Here is a 15980-nt window from a genome sequence, read left to right as displayed (position 1 = left end):
GCAAATTAACAGCGGGCGAGTGAGAATGTTCGTGAAAAGAATAAGGGGAATAAAAGAAGACAAGATCGAGACCGACAAAATCCTATAGCTGGTTGATTTAAAACATGAACATTTTTATTTAGTAAAAGTTCAAAAGTCCTAGTTTTGCAAATATTTTCAAAGTGTCCTGTTTTTCCAAAGTTTCAAACCAAGAGTCCTATTTTTCCAAGTTTGCCTTCTTTTTATGTTAACTCTCTAAAGTTCTTGATTATTCTTTGAGAATATAGGTTTATTTGAGGAAAGAGTCACTTAATGACCATAAAATTAAGGGTGAGTAATATTTTAATTAAATTGAAATAATCGAATTGAATTGACCAAAATTAGCGACTCAGTTCAATCTGTATTTTAGTTTGATTCAATTTCTAAATTTGAGTATTTTGATTATTTCAATTTACTTCTATCTCTATATTTAAAAAAATTAAAATTATCAAATTGACCAAAATGTAAAAAATGACAACATTTTTTTTTACCAAAATTTGGGTTTTCTCATTTTTTTTTATTTTTTTTATTTTTTAGTTTGTTTAGTTTGAGCATCTATTCATTCTGTTTGATTTGATTCTAATTTTAAAAAGTTTAGATATATTCTATTTGAATAATTCTCTAAACTGCCAAAATGCTCACCTTACTTGAAATATTTATATTTTCTATATAATTTTAAAATCTTTTTAATTTTTCTTTTTTCTTGAACACTATTGGAAAATTTACAATAACAACGTTAATTAAAATAAAATTAACTTAAATCTAATCTTAAATATCAATTATCATCCCCTTTTCTAATTAAAAGAAAAAAAGAAAATTGTTGCAACACTATTCAATTATAAGAGAAAAATGTTGTTCTTGTCTCATTTTTCTTTCTTTTTTTCTTTTCTACAATACTAATTTATCATCGATTATAGGTTGTTGATACCCTCTATATTAGGAGAGTTGTCACCAATGCTTATATATTATTTTGTGTATTATATTTTTTTAATTAAAAATATATAAAGTAGAAAAAAAATTATATACAAGTAACGCTGGAATATACTCACAACACGAAGGCCAATACTCTAGTACGTAAAGAACTTTATCAAATGCATTTTGGAGAAAGGCGTTAAATGTAAATAAAAACCAAATCCTAAAGATTAGAAAATTAAATAGTAGAAAGACGATTCTAAACCACATTTTGGATTAGATGTGCCACCCAAGACTCTACACGTTCTGCCCACAAAAACACATATGTGTGTGCGTGCACACACACTTATATATATATATATATATATTACTATACCATCAAATTTGAAATATTATTAAGTTTTATATAATTTTAAATGAATGAACATACACTTCTTGTTTTGTTTTCCCAAGTTCCAAAATCCAATCTTGTTGCGGGCCGGCCCTTTTGCAAGCCCAATCTCGTGAGCCCTTAACTGTATTCTTCTCCATGTGTTTTAGATAATGGGAAAATTATATTGCTAATATTTGAATTTTATATTTTATAATAAATTATTTATTATATTTTAATTATTATTATTATATCCATTAAATTAAAATTTTTGTTACAAATTAGTTTGTCTTTTGAATTTTCATCAAATTTTATTAAGGTACTGTGAATCTCAACATCACTTGATTTTACAATTTATATTAATTTCAACACTGAGTGATTTTTGAGTTTATATTAATATATAAACTCAAACCAAAAAAATCAAAAGAACAAATTGCAAGAACAAACATTTTGATTGATGTAGTTATTTTAATTTTTTTTAATACGAATACTAAATCGAAATGAAATAATCAAAATTATCAAACTTAGAAACTGAATCTAATCAACTTACAGCTTGAATCAAACCGAACTAGCAATTTCGATCGTTTGATTCGAATATTTTTGTTTAATTAAAATATTGCTCACCCTTACTTTTAATGTTGTTTTATTTAATTTTGAAAAATTAATATTGATAAAAATGTTATTTAAAAACTTAAATTTAACATTTGTAATAAGGTATCATGAGTAATATAAAATTATATTAAAATAAAGTTGGAATATTTTTTAGACCAAAATATGTAATGATCAAGATAAGGTTTTGATGCCCCAAAGGCATAGGTCGAGCGGTCGGATAAATGATATGCTAGGTTCACATCGGTGAGTTGTGAGTTCGATCATTTTTTTGCATAAGAGGTAAATCGCAAGTGTAAGGATTTGCCTCATCTATCGGAATTGAGGACACAAGTGGTGAGGGCTGCGCAAGGGCGTTCATCCCAAGATAAGACTGCGAAGTATTTTAATATTTTTATCAAACTGTTTGTTAAATTTTTTAAAATATATTAAATGACACAGGCGTCATTTTTTTTTATCTATATAGATCGAGATAAATTTATCTTATTTAAAAAAACTCAAATAAGAAGTTACGTGACTTCATTTTCAAGAGTTGTTAGATAAATTTAACAAATATAATAAAAATATTTTTATTTATGATATTTTACTTTTTTTATCTATATATTAATTAACAAACACTAGATAAGAAAATAAGATTTCCATTTTACTATTACATTATGAATTGGTCCATAATTATTCTCCTAATGTGGACCCACGTTTCTCCATCACTAAGCACCCACCATCAGTTTTAATTAATGTGTCACACTTACACAGCTAGACAATGACCCTAACATATAGATCATTTTGCAAGAATTGATTAAATAAAAAAATACTATTTAAAATCCCTTTATTTAAAGGCAACTCCATGTATGTCTTAAGTCCAAATAATGTTTGTTTATTAAGAGCGTGACATTGGTGACTAATGCTGCAGTCAATTAGGCCCAACCATCCTTATTATTAGGCCTTTTTTATTTTATGCTTATCCTTCTCCCCCCTGTGGCCAAATATTCTTCACTTTAGGAATTAGCTTAAATTAATTTGGTTACTATTATTAAAATAATCATATTTTTTTGTTATCGAACTATTATAAATTTTTATAATTGCATCTGTAATTTTTCATTATTCGTGATTGTGATTTTTATTCATAATAATTTTAAATATTTGTATAATTAAATAAATTTTTTGGTAAAATATAATTTTTATTAAATCAAAGAATAAGTAACCAATACACAAAAGAACTCAAATGGCAATCAAAATTGAAAATGCATATTTAAATTAATAATTACACAAATTAGAACTAAGATTACATAATATCTATGTCTGATTCGAGAGATAAGATACGATATAAAATGAAAATGAAAAATGAATACGAAATAAAAATAAAAAAAATGATATTTTTTTAAAAAATAATAAATGAAAACGTAGAGAGATGTGTAAATAAAAAAATATTTTTGTAAATATAATTGTTTATATAAAAATCAATGTAAGTGGGAGCACTTGTCAACTTTTATATATATATATATATATATGTATGTGTGTGTTTAAAAGAGACAATCGGTCATCGTCACTGTTCCAAAAGAAATTCAAGTTAAAGCTTCCCTCCAAGTGGCCGACTCCCTCTGTAAAACCCCGGTGATTGAAGACAGACCACGTTAGCTAAACTAGAAGAATAATATGATGAGGTATAGTTGATGATGATGTAATTAGTAATGTGAAATTTTTTTATTAAAAAAATAAAAAAATTATGTGTTATTGTCTTATTTGTCTAACATCTTTTTTAAAAAGAATGCGACACATGAGTGAAGACACTAATCATGACTTCCAATATTATTCAAACAAGAAAGCAACTACGTAAGACAGGGAGTGAATGAGAAGGAAAATGCTATTTTAATGCTCATTTTAAAAAAATGACACTTGTATATTAAAATATTATATTAATATAAATATGCAATGTATTTATGTATAAATATTATTAAAAATATTATAAATAAGTATTTAAATAATTTTGGCTAAATTCATATTTTTTTCTACTGTACCTTTCAATTTTTTTCATGTAATTATATAAATTTTTTATTATTTCGATTACATCTTATAACTTGATTTTTAAATTAATTTAATTATTATATTTTGATTTTTTTGTGTGATAACTAAATTTTTTTATTATTTTGATTACATCCTTACTTATATTTTTGAATTAATTTAATTTTTATATTTTATATATAAAAAAATATAAAGTGAGATGACAAAATACAAATCACATTTTATTTATGTTAAAATATAAAAATATTAAATTAACTAGAAAAAACAGGTCCAGAAATATAGTTGAAATCAAAAAAAGTTTAAATTAATAAAAAACTAAGATATATAAATTAAATTAATTTTAAAATATAAATATAAACGTATAATTAAAATAACAAAAAAAAAATTAAAAGACGGTACGAAAAAATATAAAAGTAGACCCCACTGCCCACTATCTCTACACTTGCATATATGGCTCAGTAGTTTTTTCTCCTTTACTTTCCGGTGGGCCAAAAAGCGCCACCCTTACTGTCCTCCCACCTCCACCCACCACCACCGTGCTGGTGGTGGGGCCGCCGGACAATGAACGCCTCGCCAGGACACCCTTCACTTTTTCAGCAAAAAGATATATATATATATATATATATATTTGAAGAAATTATTTTTTAAATTCATGGTAAATTAAACCTTCTTAAGGGTTGGGAAAAAGACAAAAATACCCCCTTCCCTTACCCTCCTCTTCTGTTCGACGAATTAGCCCAAATTTGATAGGCTACAGTTATGTAAAAAATTGAAATAGACCAATGTAACATCCCGTTCGAGCGATAGGAAGGACCGGAACAACTTACCCTGATAGGCTTACACGAACTTCCCAGGGGGGTCACCCATCCTTGGATTGCCCCAGGTCAAGCACGCTTAACTTGGGAGTTCTTTGCCAACATTCAGCCCAAAAGGTATCCAGCTGGTGTTGTTTCCTTTCTTACATTATCCTCGATATATACTAACTTCTCTGGGCTCTCGGGGTATTACATTCTCCCTCCCTTAAGCACATGACGTCCTCGTCATGCGACCTTACAACTGGTCCCAGACCTTCTCCCCTTGGGGGCTGCCATCCTAGAAGCCTGCCAGAAGCCGCTCCTTGTACAGGCCCTCGAGCCCCGGCGCCACTCCCCGCCCTCATCGGACCACCTTCGCCAAGGGTCGGCTCTGATACCACCTGTAACATCCCGTTCGAGCGATAGGAAGGACCGGAACAACTTACCCTGATGGGCTTACACGAACTTCCCAGGGGGGTCACCCATCCTTGGATTGCCCCAGGTCAAGCACGCTTAACTTGAGAGTTCTTTGCCAACATTCAGCCCAAAAGGTATCCAGCTGGTGTTGTTTCCTTTCTTACATTATCCTCGATATATACTAACTTCTCTGGGCTCTCGGGGTATTACAACCAATCGAACAAATAAAAGAATCAAATCAATTGAAAAAATTGACTAAATATGAAAAAACCAAACCAACTGAAAATACTGAACAAACCAAAAAATCCCAAAAATATTAGTCAGTTTGGTTATTTTGATTTTTTTTGAATACGAGAATTGAACTAAATTAAAATAATCATAATTATCAAATTTAATAATCGAACCGAACCGATTCTTAGTTAAAACTAAATCAAACTAACAATTTTAATCAATTTTGTTAGATTATGTTAAATTGAACTTTTACACACTCTTAAGAATGACTAAATCACTGATGAACTAGAAAGAGAGATTAAGAGGCTACTTAGACTTAGTTAATTCACTGTATAAGGAGAGAAAAGGGAGTGAAAATGGGATGAGAGTATTTTATCATATAAAACCTTTTAACATATGCAAAGTAACACTAAGGAAAAAGTGTAAATAAAAATTATTATTTTTTATTATTTCTCAAAATATTAAAGATATCTCTATCTTTTTATCGAATCTAAACATGTTCAGTTGTAATTTACCCATAAATTTAAACTAATGACAATATTTCATTATTTTTTTTTAATGTGTTAGATGACAACTTAATATATATTCCACTCCAATTATACAAGTCAAGTATACTTTATAAATTACTATATATGGATTTTTTATTTAAAGTCTAAAGTACTATTAACAATTAGGAAAATATTATTCGAACAATTAGGTATGATATTTTTAGTAATAATTATATATTTATGTGTTACATATTTTTATTAATATAATATGACATATTAATATATAAATATCATAAGAGTTTTGCTATCGAGTGTTAGGGTACTTGTTAAAATACGTTTAATGTATTTTGATTTTAGTATTAAGCATTTTTATTAATTTGTAATAAATATATCATATTTTAAAATAAAGTACAAAACTCATATCTTAGGTTGCATGAAAACGAATATGATACGAACTAGAAACAGAGAAATAATATTTTTTAAAAAAAATAAGAAACTGAAATTGGTAAATAAAAAAATATGAGAATTTTTTGTAAATATATTTTTTAATATAAAAATTAAAAAAATAATTATTTAATCTAAAAATAAACATAAATTTTATAATATATTTAAATAATTTTTTTTAAAAAAATATAAAAAATTTAAATTAGAGAAAGAGAAGATTATGTCTCTAATTTGGTCTAACTTCTTCATAAATAGAAACACATTTTTAAATCAAAAATATATATTTTATATTTTTTTAATATTATAAAATAGTTTCAAAATATTTTTAAAATTATAAAAATAACATGAAAATATTTTTTTGACATTTTTTAAAATTTTAAAAGAGAAAATGTTTCAAAAACAACTCCCTTAAAATATTTTTATCCATCATAACTTGTATTATAAAAATATTATAAATGAATATTTAAATAATATTTCGGACACAATTAAGAAGAGAGAGAGAGTATAATTTTGTTTTGTGGAGAGAGAACTAATAATAAGAAAAGGTGACACCTGTGCTGCACAGCGTGCGAGGGAGCGTCCTGCCCACTATGCCACTAAAGACCTAAACACCTTTTTCCATTTGATTTGCCAAACGGTGCCTTAACGGAGCGGCCGCCCAAAGATTCTATGTATACGTGGTCCCCCAGATAACGACCTTCGGTATCATAATCTAATCCCATTCCTCCCTTAAACAACCCTATCATTATCACCTAATTACTACCAACTCCATTAAATTAGTTAATATATTTTAATTTTTATTATTATTAAATTTTAATTATAACTTAGTCATTGTTTTGATTTCTTATTAAAAAAAAATTCACGTAAAAAGCAACCCCGATCAATGCATAATCTTTTACTTGGACTATCCCACCCTCTCAATAATTTACAATTTGTTACGCACGACTCGGTACCATATGAGTTACAAGTAAAAATTTGAAACTGAACTCTTGAATAGGGGTAGATTATTAATAGTCATACGGAGACAAATTCAAATACATGACTTCGTAGTAATCTAAGCTCTTGAGCTTATATAGTAAATTATTTACACTATTTCAAGGGGTTGTCACCAAATTTTGTTAATGTAAACTGAGGTGATATATAATAATTCAAATCTAAAAATCACTTAAAGTTAAAAGTAAACTAAACTCCACAATTAAGTAATTTTAAGGTTAATATAATTATATATTGTGTTAGTTTTTTTTTAACACGAAAATTCAAAAGAGGGACTAAATTGTAACAACAATAAAAATAGAGTAACTAATTTGTTATAAAATATAAAATTTAAGGACTAACATTGTAATTTACCAATTTTTGAACCATAATTGTTTGCTAATCATGAAATTACATCGGAGGTACTAAGGTTTCTAAAATTATAATGAATGCCCCTTAATCTTTACCAATAATTAATGTGAAATTAGACTAAACTTGAATTTAATTTAGAAAAAAAAATTAGCTGGTAAAAAATCAATTAATTGTTTAATCAATTATTTTAAATATTACTCTTTGTACAATGAAGAGTTGAATACCGTATGAATACCAATATTAAAGACGTATATTTTTAGAATGAGCATCTCCTTATTTATAAAAGAGCATAGTTCTAAATTTTTTAGAATTAAAATTTTTATAGATAATGTTTATCTCAATATTTTGAGATCTTATCAAGATTAGAATTCCTTATAAATGATATCTATAATTTTTGTAGAATTTTTAGAAGGATTTATCGGATGTCGGAGTTATTCAGTTTACTCGTTGTGCGGAATACTCCCCAGTTAGAGAAAAAATACACTTTTTTGGCACACAGAGTTATTTTAAATTTTTAAACTTTTTTGATCTTTTAACAGATTTTTTTTTAATAATCACATCCAATTTATAATTTAATTTTTAATAATAGACTGTTGCTTGACTTGGTGAATGATTTTTGTTAAAATGACAAAGTGATAAAGATGAATTAAATAGAGTGCTCGAAAGAACGAATTGAAAAGTTCACTTGCCATTGCCATCTTGTGTGAGGGTTTGTCACTTTGGACAGACATGAGAGCTACTGAACTTATTACCTCATTTTTAAATAGTATGTTTATGTTTTGTGTTAATTTTTCCTCAATTGAGTTAACCGGTCAACAAATGTAACCAAGAATCAAGTCAAGAAATCGAATCAAAATAAACTAATCGCATCAAGAATACAACACACAATAGAACACAAAAATATAGGTGTTTAGATCCGTAAATAGATCCTAATCACGATAAAAGTTTTTGTTTCTAGTCAATCTACTATATTAAAGAGAGTACAATGTAATTACACTTATTCAACAAAAAATAAAACAATTACAGTATCGCATCAAGAAGACAGAAACCACAAAACAAGTACAAGAATGCATCAACACCGAGCAAACATTGTACTCACCATTGCCTCTTGACCTTACCTCCCACGACGAAACGATTTAAACTAGAGATAGAGCATTACATCGTAGATTCTTACTAATCATAGGATTTACAAGTTGTGTCTCCTCTCTTTTCATCAATTTCTTTGATTGCAACAGTAAAAAAGTGATGATTGAGTTTTAGATAGCAGCCTTACATATCGAGAGAGAAAAGAATGCTAGCCACGCGATGACCACTTATAAAAAATCAACGACTGATATTAAATATGGCCAAATAACACTAAAATGTTAATAAAATTAAAACCAAATAATATTCACATGAAATGCAGATAGAATGCAAACATTTATCATGTAATTTTGAATCACCTATCACAACATTTTGTTAGCCAAATTAATTAACATTTTGATTGCTTGGAGTGGTATTAATTTAGATGTGACAAAATTATGTTATTAGATCAAATGTACTTCATTATTCGATCTAATAGATGCTAGTGTTAGAATTGAGAAATTATATGACTTGGGATCTTTTGTTTGGGACAAAATATTGTTACCCATTTTTATTAAGAATAGAAAGAAATCTTGAAGATGAAAGAAAGAGATGAAAAATTAAAAATAAGAATGTTCGATATATAAAACACATGTTATTGTTTAATGAAAATTATTAGCGAGACAAATAAGAATTCGTTATAGAAAGTGTCGAAAAAATTAATAAAAAATTAAAACTATGATTAATGTTAATACGAATATTTAACTTCATTATCTGTTGATTCATTCATTCATTCATCCAATAAAATGAAAAAGCAGTCAAGTGTTGCTCTTTAATTCCATTGCGCTCATCATCTTGCCCTTCAACCCACCAAGCAAACTAACTACACAGTCACGCACGTGACAAAAAAAAAACCCACACACGTGTGACCCACCACCGTTTGTGGCGGTCACGATCAAGACGGCTTCCACGCACTGGCCCAAACCACCGGCTGCTCCTTCCAAGACAAGAATATTCCGGCGGAATCCGGGCACTGTGCCATTGCCCACCCCTCCTTGTACCGCCTCAACAGAGCCCGCACGTCGTCGCACACTTCGTCGCTGAACGAAACGGGGCTGAATCCGGCCCCATGCAGCCGCCGCGACCACCCCGCAGCCGTCTCACGCCGCTCCCTGGACTCCGACTGTGGGCACGCCACCAGGTCCACCACCGCCCGCCCCGCCGCCCTTTCCAGAATCAGGCGTTCGTTGCTCGCCCTCGGGAAGCTCTCCTCCAGCGCCTCGAAGTAAACCCTAAACCATCTCAAGCACTCTTCGAAACCCTTCACGAATTCGTGTCCGTCCACGCCGACGTCTAGATTGGCCTCTTCCTCTACCACAGTCACCACCCTCGGCTGCAAGCTCCGGAACATCGAGATCACTGTGCTCCGGCGCCCGCCGACGGCCGCGACAGAGTGCAAAGCGCCGACGCAATTCACGGCCAGAGCCTCGTCGTCCTGGATTCCCAATTCCTCCACGTTCAAATTGGAAAGATCGCTTCCGTGGTGATGAACCACGTTGAATTTGAATGGAACGCCCATCAAGCGAGCAAACTTCTCCATTCTAGTTCCAATCTCCTTCATCACCTGATTCAAAAGACACGATTTTTAATACGCACCGGTCTGATCGAAGATCAGCAATTTAGATGTGACCATTTAAAGAAATGTGACGTATCGTTTATATCAATTCTTCAAACAGTACTGAAACATTTTGAAGGGACGTGGCTTTACCTTTTGCGCTGCCGTGGCGGTTGCAGCCACCACGGCGGTGATCCGGAGGTGCGGCGTCTCGTCGGTGCGCGTCGCCAGAGCCTCGAGCAACGTCGGCCACTGCGTGCAATACGTGTTGCTGATATCGACGATATGAAGCTTTCCCTCTCCTTCGAAAGCATCCATGATTGCACCATTGCAAGCGACATGGCCAAAAGTGGTCCAAGGGCTAACTTCCTGAAATTTCAGAACCATTCTTCTCGTTGACTCGAAAGAGCAAGTCTTCTCCGAAGCGGAGACCAAACTCCGGTAACAGCGCTCGCCGGAGTCCGTCATCCGGCTGAACAAAGCCTGGAGGAAGTAAGAAGCGAGCTTCTGATCGGTGTCGCCGTACGGCGAGTTCAGCTCGTTGAGCATCCACATCAGCTGTTGAACCCTGGAACTGTTCTTATCGGCGATCGCTCGGGCCGTCTCGAGAAGAATATCGGAAGCCCAGGTGCCGGAGAGGGAGGAAGAGAACTCGAGGCTCAAGTCCCGGGCCGGAGAAAAGGAGAATTCGGCCGACTCGAAACCATGATGCGGCGGCGGCGGCGGAGTGCTCGTGTTGGTAGTGGTGGTGGTGGTAGTGGGGGAAGGTTGGTATTGGTGATGCTGGTAATTAGGGTAGTAGTGCTTGGAGGAAGAAGAAGAGAAGTCTTCTTCATCCATGAAAACGAAGCATTCTTCGTCTTCCTCGTTGTGGTTAGGGTTTTGCCGGGACGACCTGGAGCTGCTGGAAGTTCGGCTGGAGTTGAAGGACCGATCAGATTGGAGACTGACTAGTCTGAACAAAGTATCCATTTAAAACGAAACCCACCTCAAGAAAAACAAACCCTCTCCATGAATGAATCTGCAGCTCACAGCCTGGGTTGATAGACCAACAAGAGTACTACTGAATTGGGAAGGAGAGAAAGGAATCTAAGCGAGCATAAATCGAACTTTTCCTTTCGGTGGAACCGAAGAGAATTGATGAACAGTGGGGGGGGGGGGATTTCTTTTCTTGGCTCTTCTTTGAAGCTGTCTTTTTAAATTCAGCAAGGAACGGCTGAAAATAGGTGTTTGTTTTTTGGGTGGGTGGGGGTTAGAATTTTCTTTTTTGATATTTATTTATTTTCCGGGAAAGAGAAGGAAAGGGGTCAGAAAAGCTGCCTGCCGGCGTGCATGATGATCATCATAAAACGCACCAACCCATTCACAAGGCTTGCCTCCTAATCCTTCTCCAATCTCTGCCAAAATTCCTCTACTTTTGTTTCCTTTTCTATGCTTAGTTCAAAAACCCATACGTTCCTCTCCAATATATTAACCAAAAGTGTGTGCCCACTCTTCTCCAATTTCTAGGGCATGCTAGCTCTTTCACTTTTCCTCTCATCCAAACGCCTATCATGCTTTATGGACAATTTTTGTTTCCCCTTTTTCTTTTTGGGTCCAATTATGGACACACCACCATGGCATCGGCACATAGGTCATTTATCTAGGAGAGCCCCCCCTTTACAACTCACTTTATGCAGCAAAAGACCCATCGTCCCTTTGATTTTGGTTGGTTTTTAAAGATTCGGGCCGATCTATCAAAATGTATGTTGGATATGTAGAAAGATCTTGCTTAATTAACTGAAATTCATTCTAAATTATTTTAATTCTTAAGATTAGTTAAAGGTTTATATACATACATATATATATGTATATCAAATAAAGATGGCTTTATTTTCAGCTTTTAATATGATATCTACACAAAAATATTGTTTACACTTTATAGATTTAGTAATCTACTCATCACTTTAATATAATATTGAACATATTTTTTTTTTCTTTGTCAAATCTCGAATCCAAATAAAGGAAAGAAAGTGTGTTTGATAGTATACTATAAAATTCGTCCAAGTGTGACATATTTTATGAATCCTAAGAGATAAAAAGAACAAGAACATATTAAATTTAATTTCATTAGATGGATATATATGATTTTTAACTTGTCATTTATTTCTATATTTATAGCTCGCATCATTTTATGGGTACATGATACCTAAAATTCTCTTATCTAATTTTTCATAATCACCTAACTCTTTTGTTTAGTACTTGTTTGATTTTAATTATTTTCCACACAAGAATATCTATCTAGTTATTAATTTTATTTTTTTAGATAATTAAATCATTTTAATCATGCCTCACATATCATATGGATAATTTAATTATAATAAAAGTATCATAATCATAAATCACCTCCGAAGGTTATAATAGATGGCATTAATAAATTCCATCATTTCAAAAACTAACTCTATTTACCAGATATGTACCACCCAATTTGTTTAAATATTGTCTCAAGAGGAATGTCAAAGGGGGTGTGTTGGGTATTCAAGGTTTTTATGATTAATCATTGGGGAAAGTTCCATGTTTGTGGCTCTTTGTCCTTTATTCACCACTGGGAATTAGGTAGAGAGCATTTGCATTCAATTCCAAACAGCTTGAAATATGAATGCTGACCAGAGAGAGAGAGAGAGAGAGAGAGAGAGAGAGAGGGCACTGACCATTCCAGTCAACCCAACAAAACAAAGCCCGCACTGTCTCTCAAAGAGACAGGCACCTGCTGCTGGCTCGCTGCTGCTTCTGCTTCTTCAATTCCCAAGAATTATATCTCAATCAAATTATTCTTTTCTTTTCCAATTCAGGAGCCCCAAAAACAAAAGAAACTGCATTTAACTAATCTAAAATGCTTCCTAAATCAGTGGTGTTAATTAGTTGGGCACCTAAAAGTCTTCGAGACAATGACTAATTAGGCTTTAAATTAAGGGATGTTTTATGGATTTGTAGGACCCTTCTCTATTACTTAATCTTTGCCTTCACCATAAGATACAAAGGTTTTGTCAATCTAACTGGAGGGAGACTTGGCCACTTGTGCCGTGACGCTTGCTGGGTTTAGCTTCATTCTAATTAGAAAGGAATGGTTGCGCTTTTACAAATAATAATAAAATTAAAATGATGTGATAATGACAATAATAATATTTTTATTTTCACAAGATATGACGGTGGATATTTCTAACCCTTTGACAATGACTACTTTACTCAAGAAAATTTGTTATATATTAATTAACCCTATAATTATAAACTCAGAAGTACCACTCTTTAACACTTTTTTGATATAAAAAATTGTCAGCCAGCGTAACACCACTATGAGGTGGGCCAAAAAATTATGAGAAACTAATGTGTGATGAAGAAGCTGAGACATTAGTAAAAAAGAGTTTGTTGTAACTCAAACTTAGGTTAGAATTCTTAATGTTACATGCATAATCACATTAGTAGCTATAGCTTGAACACTAAGATAAGATTTCAAATGATATGGCATTAAACAACTACAAATTATTGCTAACAATACAAATATAAAAAGAAATTAAGTTCAGGCTGTGGAGCCCACCATTCTTAACCTATAGATCCCTTATTGGAGCAGCTGTTTTGGTCTGCTATTGTTGATGTTGAGAGGCATTACCAAACACAACTACTTTTTTAGTACGTTTCCATCACATTTCCCACTCTCCGATTCCGAAGCAACTTCTCGTAAGAAAATGAAAGTGATGCTTCCCCAATGAGCACTATCAAAAGATTATTGTTGATCCATTCATCCGTCCAACTCCAACTAGCTTTAAAGGCAAACAGATTTATATGGGAGACATTGATGGGGACGAAAGGACAATTAAGTGGGTGTTTTGCTCAAAAGGAGTATGTCGGTTCTTCTATTTGTTTGACTAATCATGAAGAGTTTATAAATTACTTAGCTTATAAACTCTTTCAATAGTTTATTGGTAAGCTAATCCCGTGTTAACTTATTTTAAATTAGCTTACAAATTACCCTAAAATCAGCTAATATTGACTGAATAGAGGTCCAAATTATCCTCACTAACTAAAATAAGTTATTTATCTAATTAGCAAATAAGCTCTTAAATCTTATAAGTTGCTATATTTTCAACTAAGCTAAACGGACTCTTTAACTATATAAACATGCTAGTCTACAACGACAGAATAGAGACCAAGTCTTAATAAAAACAATAAAATTGTTGTGTGATTAAAAAGACGAGTTCGAATTATGAAGATGGCTTCTTTAAATTTTTTTTTTTTTAAAAATATACGTACATATATAATCCTTCCCTACTTTAGTGAGGAGTTTCTGCCCTATGGGTTGCCCTTTTTGAAGAGTGGAACAAACCCTGCTGGGTTAAATTGACAATAATGATGAATGAATCAGTCCAAATTAACTGCAACAATATGAACGATACTAAAGAATCCAAGATTGGCTGTGGGAGATGGATTGAGACAAGAAATAGAAAAAGGTACCAAATATAATTTGCTTTAGGTTTGTATCAGACAATCAACTACTAGAGAATTTTCATGCTTTCCAAACAGAGGGTAAACAAAGGAGTAAGCATCAAATGATGTCAGTTAGACCCAGTTAGGACATCAGACAGACAAATAATTAACCAACTAAATCTTGTATAGATCTGCGCTCAGTGCCGTCCATTAGAAAGAGAGAGAAAACAAACCTGTACTTGAATATAAGAGAATAATACAAACTGCATTGCAAAACTGGAAGGAAACCCATTTATTTTCGCGCAATCAAAGGATAAAGATCAATAAGATTTAGAGACATAAATGACTAACCTTGTAGGAAAGAAAAACTGTGTTTCGGGGAGACCATCATCTAGAATATAAGTAGCAGAGAATGGAAGAATATGCAAGCTGTTGAGTAATTAATTAGCATTCCAATTAAGAGAACAAGTGCCCAACATTCACAAAATCCTATATTAAGGTCCTCTACTTTTTGGGGGAGACTGGAAGGCAATGACCAACATCAAAAGATACTAATTCTTGGAGAATACATAGCACATTCAAGATACACGAATTCATAAAGGAAGGACCATGCTTGATTTAAGGTACTTGCTAGATAAGGCATAAACCCAAACCATTATACATGACGAAGTCATGCCATTGGCAGGAAAGTAAAATTCTTTGACTATATATCTTGATGCAAAACAGCTCAGAAAGTAGTCATGACAAGCCCTTGAGAACCTCAAAACTATAGCATAGGATTGACTACATCAATTCTGCTTTGTCATTTTACTCAACGGAAGGGGATATTTCAGTTATATTGTACATCATCTAGAATACAAATATAGAATCTGCAAAAGGAGTATGCTTCTAATCTGCCTAGTGTCACATTGATGGGGTTCACACTGCCAAGTATGAGCCAAGTCTTGTACACCAAATCAGCAAATCTCTAGTCAATAACCTTGTTCATGTCCAGAATCAACCATGAGATTTATACATCAAATGCCTAGTCAATAACATTGAGTCCATAGTCAACCCTGAGATAAACCTAACTTTGGGGAATTGAGTTTGGCCTTTAGTTGTAACAGGTAAATTTTTGGGTGCTGGAAATTAGAATGCAGCTTGGACATTATAACTCTAAAATCTACAGAAAGGACCATAAATCAAGAAGAAGTTGA

General features: G+C 32.4%; 1 protein-coding gene across 1 annotated transcript; it reads right to left on the bottom strand.

The window, feature by feature from the left end:
- Positions 1 to 9454: 9454 nt before the first annotated feature.
- On the bottom strand, positions 9455 to 11772 carry LOC127810676 (protein SHORT-ROOT-like). The gene is made up of 2 exons (XM_052350268.1): positions 10477 to 11772; positions 9455 to 10332 (listed from the first exon to the last, which is right to left on the bottom strand). Exons 1-2 carry the CDS (start codon positions 11293 to 11295, stop codon positions 9664 to 9666), a joined length of 1488 nt encoding a protein of 495 aa, XP_052206228.1. The 5' UTR covers positions 11296 to 11772; the 3' UTR covers positions 9455 to 9663.
- Between the last annotated feature and the right edge of the window lie 4208 nt (positions 11773 to 15980).

This window comes from Diospyros lotus, chromosome 9 (genome assembly GCF_014633365.1).
Source record: "Diospyros lotus cultivar Yz01 chromosome 9, ASM1463336v1, whole genome shotgun sequence".
Lineage (NCBI taxonomy): Eukaryota > Viridiplantae > Streptophyta > Magnoliopsida > Ericales > Ebenaceae > Diospyros > Diospyros lotus.
The sequence above is the reverse complement of the archived record's forward strand: the minus strand, read 5'-3'. Positions and strand labels throughout refer to the sequence as shown.

What these genes read in the sequence shown, in the direction of transcription:
- LOC127810676 (XM_052350268.1), bottom strand. Translation starts at nt 11,295, where the DNA reads ATGGATACTTTGTTCAGACTAGTCAGTCTCCAATCTGATCGGTCCTTC. An exon ending in CCGCCACGGCAGCGCAAAAG is followed by an intron (nt 10,333 to 10,476) that starts GTAAAGCCACGT and finishes CTTTTGAATCAG; the next exon opens with GTGATGAAGGAGATTGGAAC.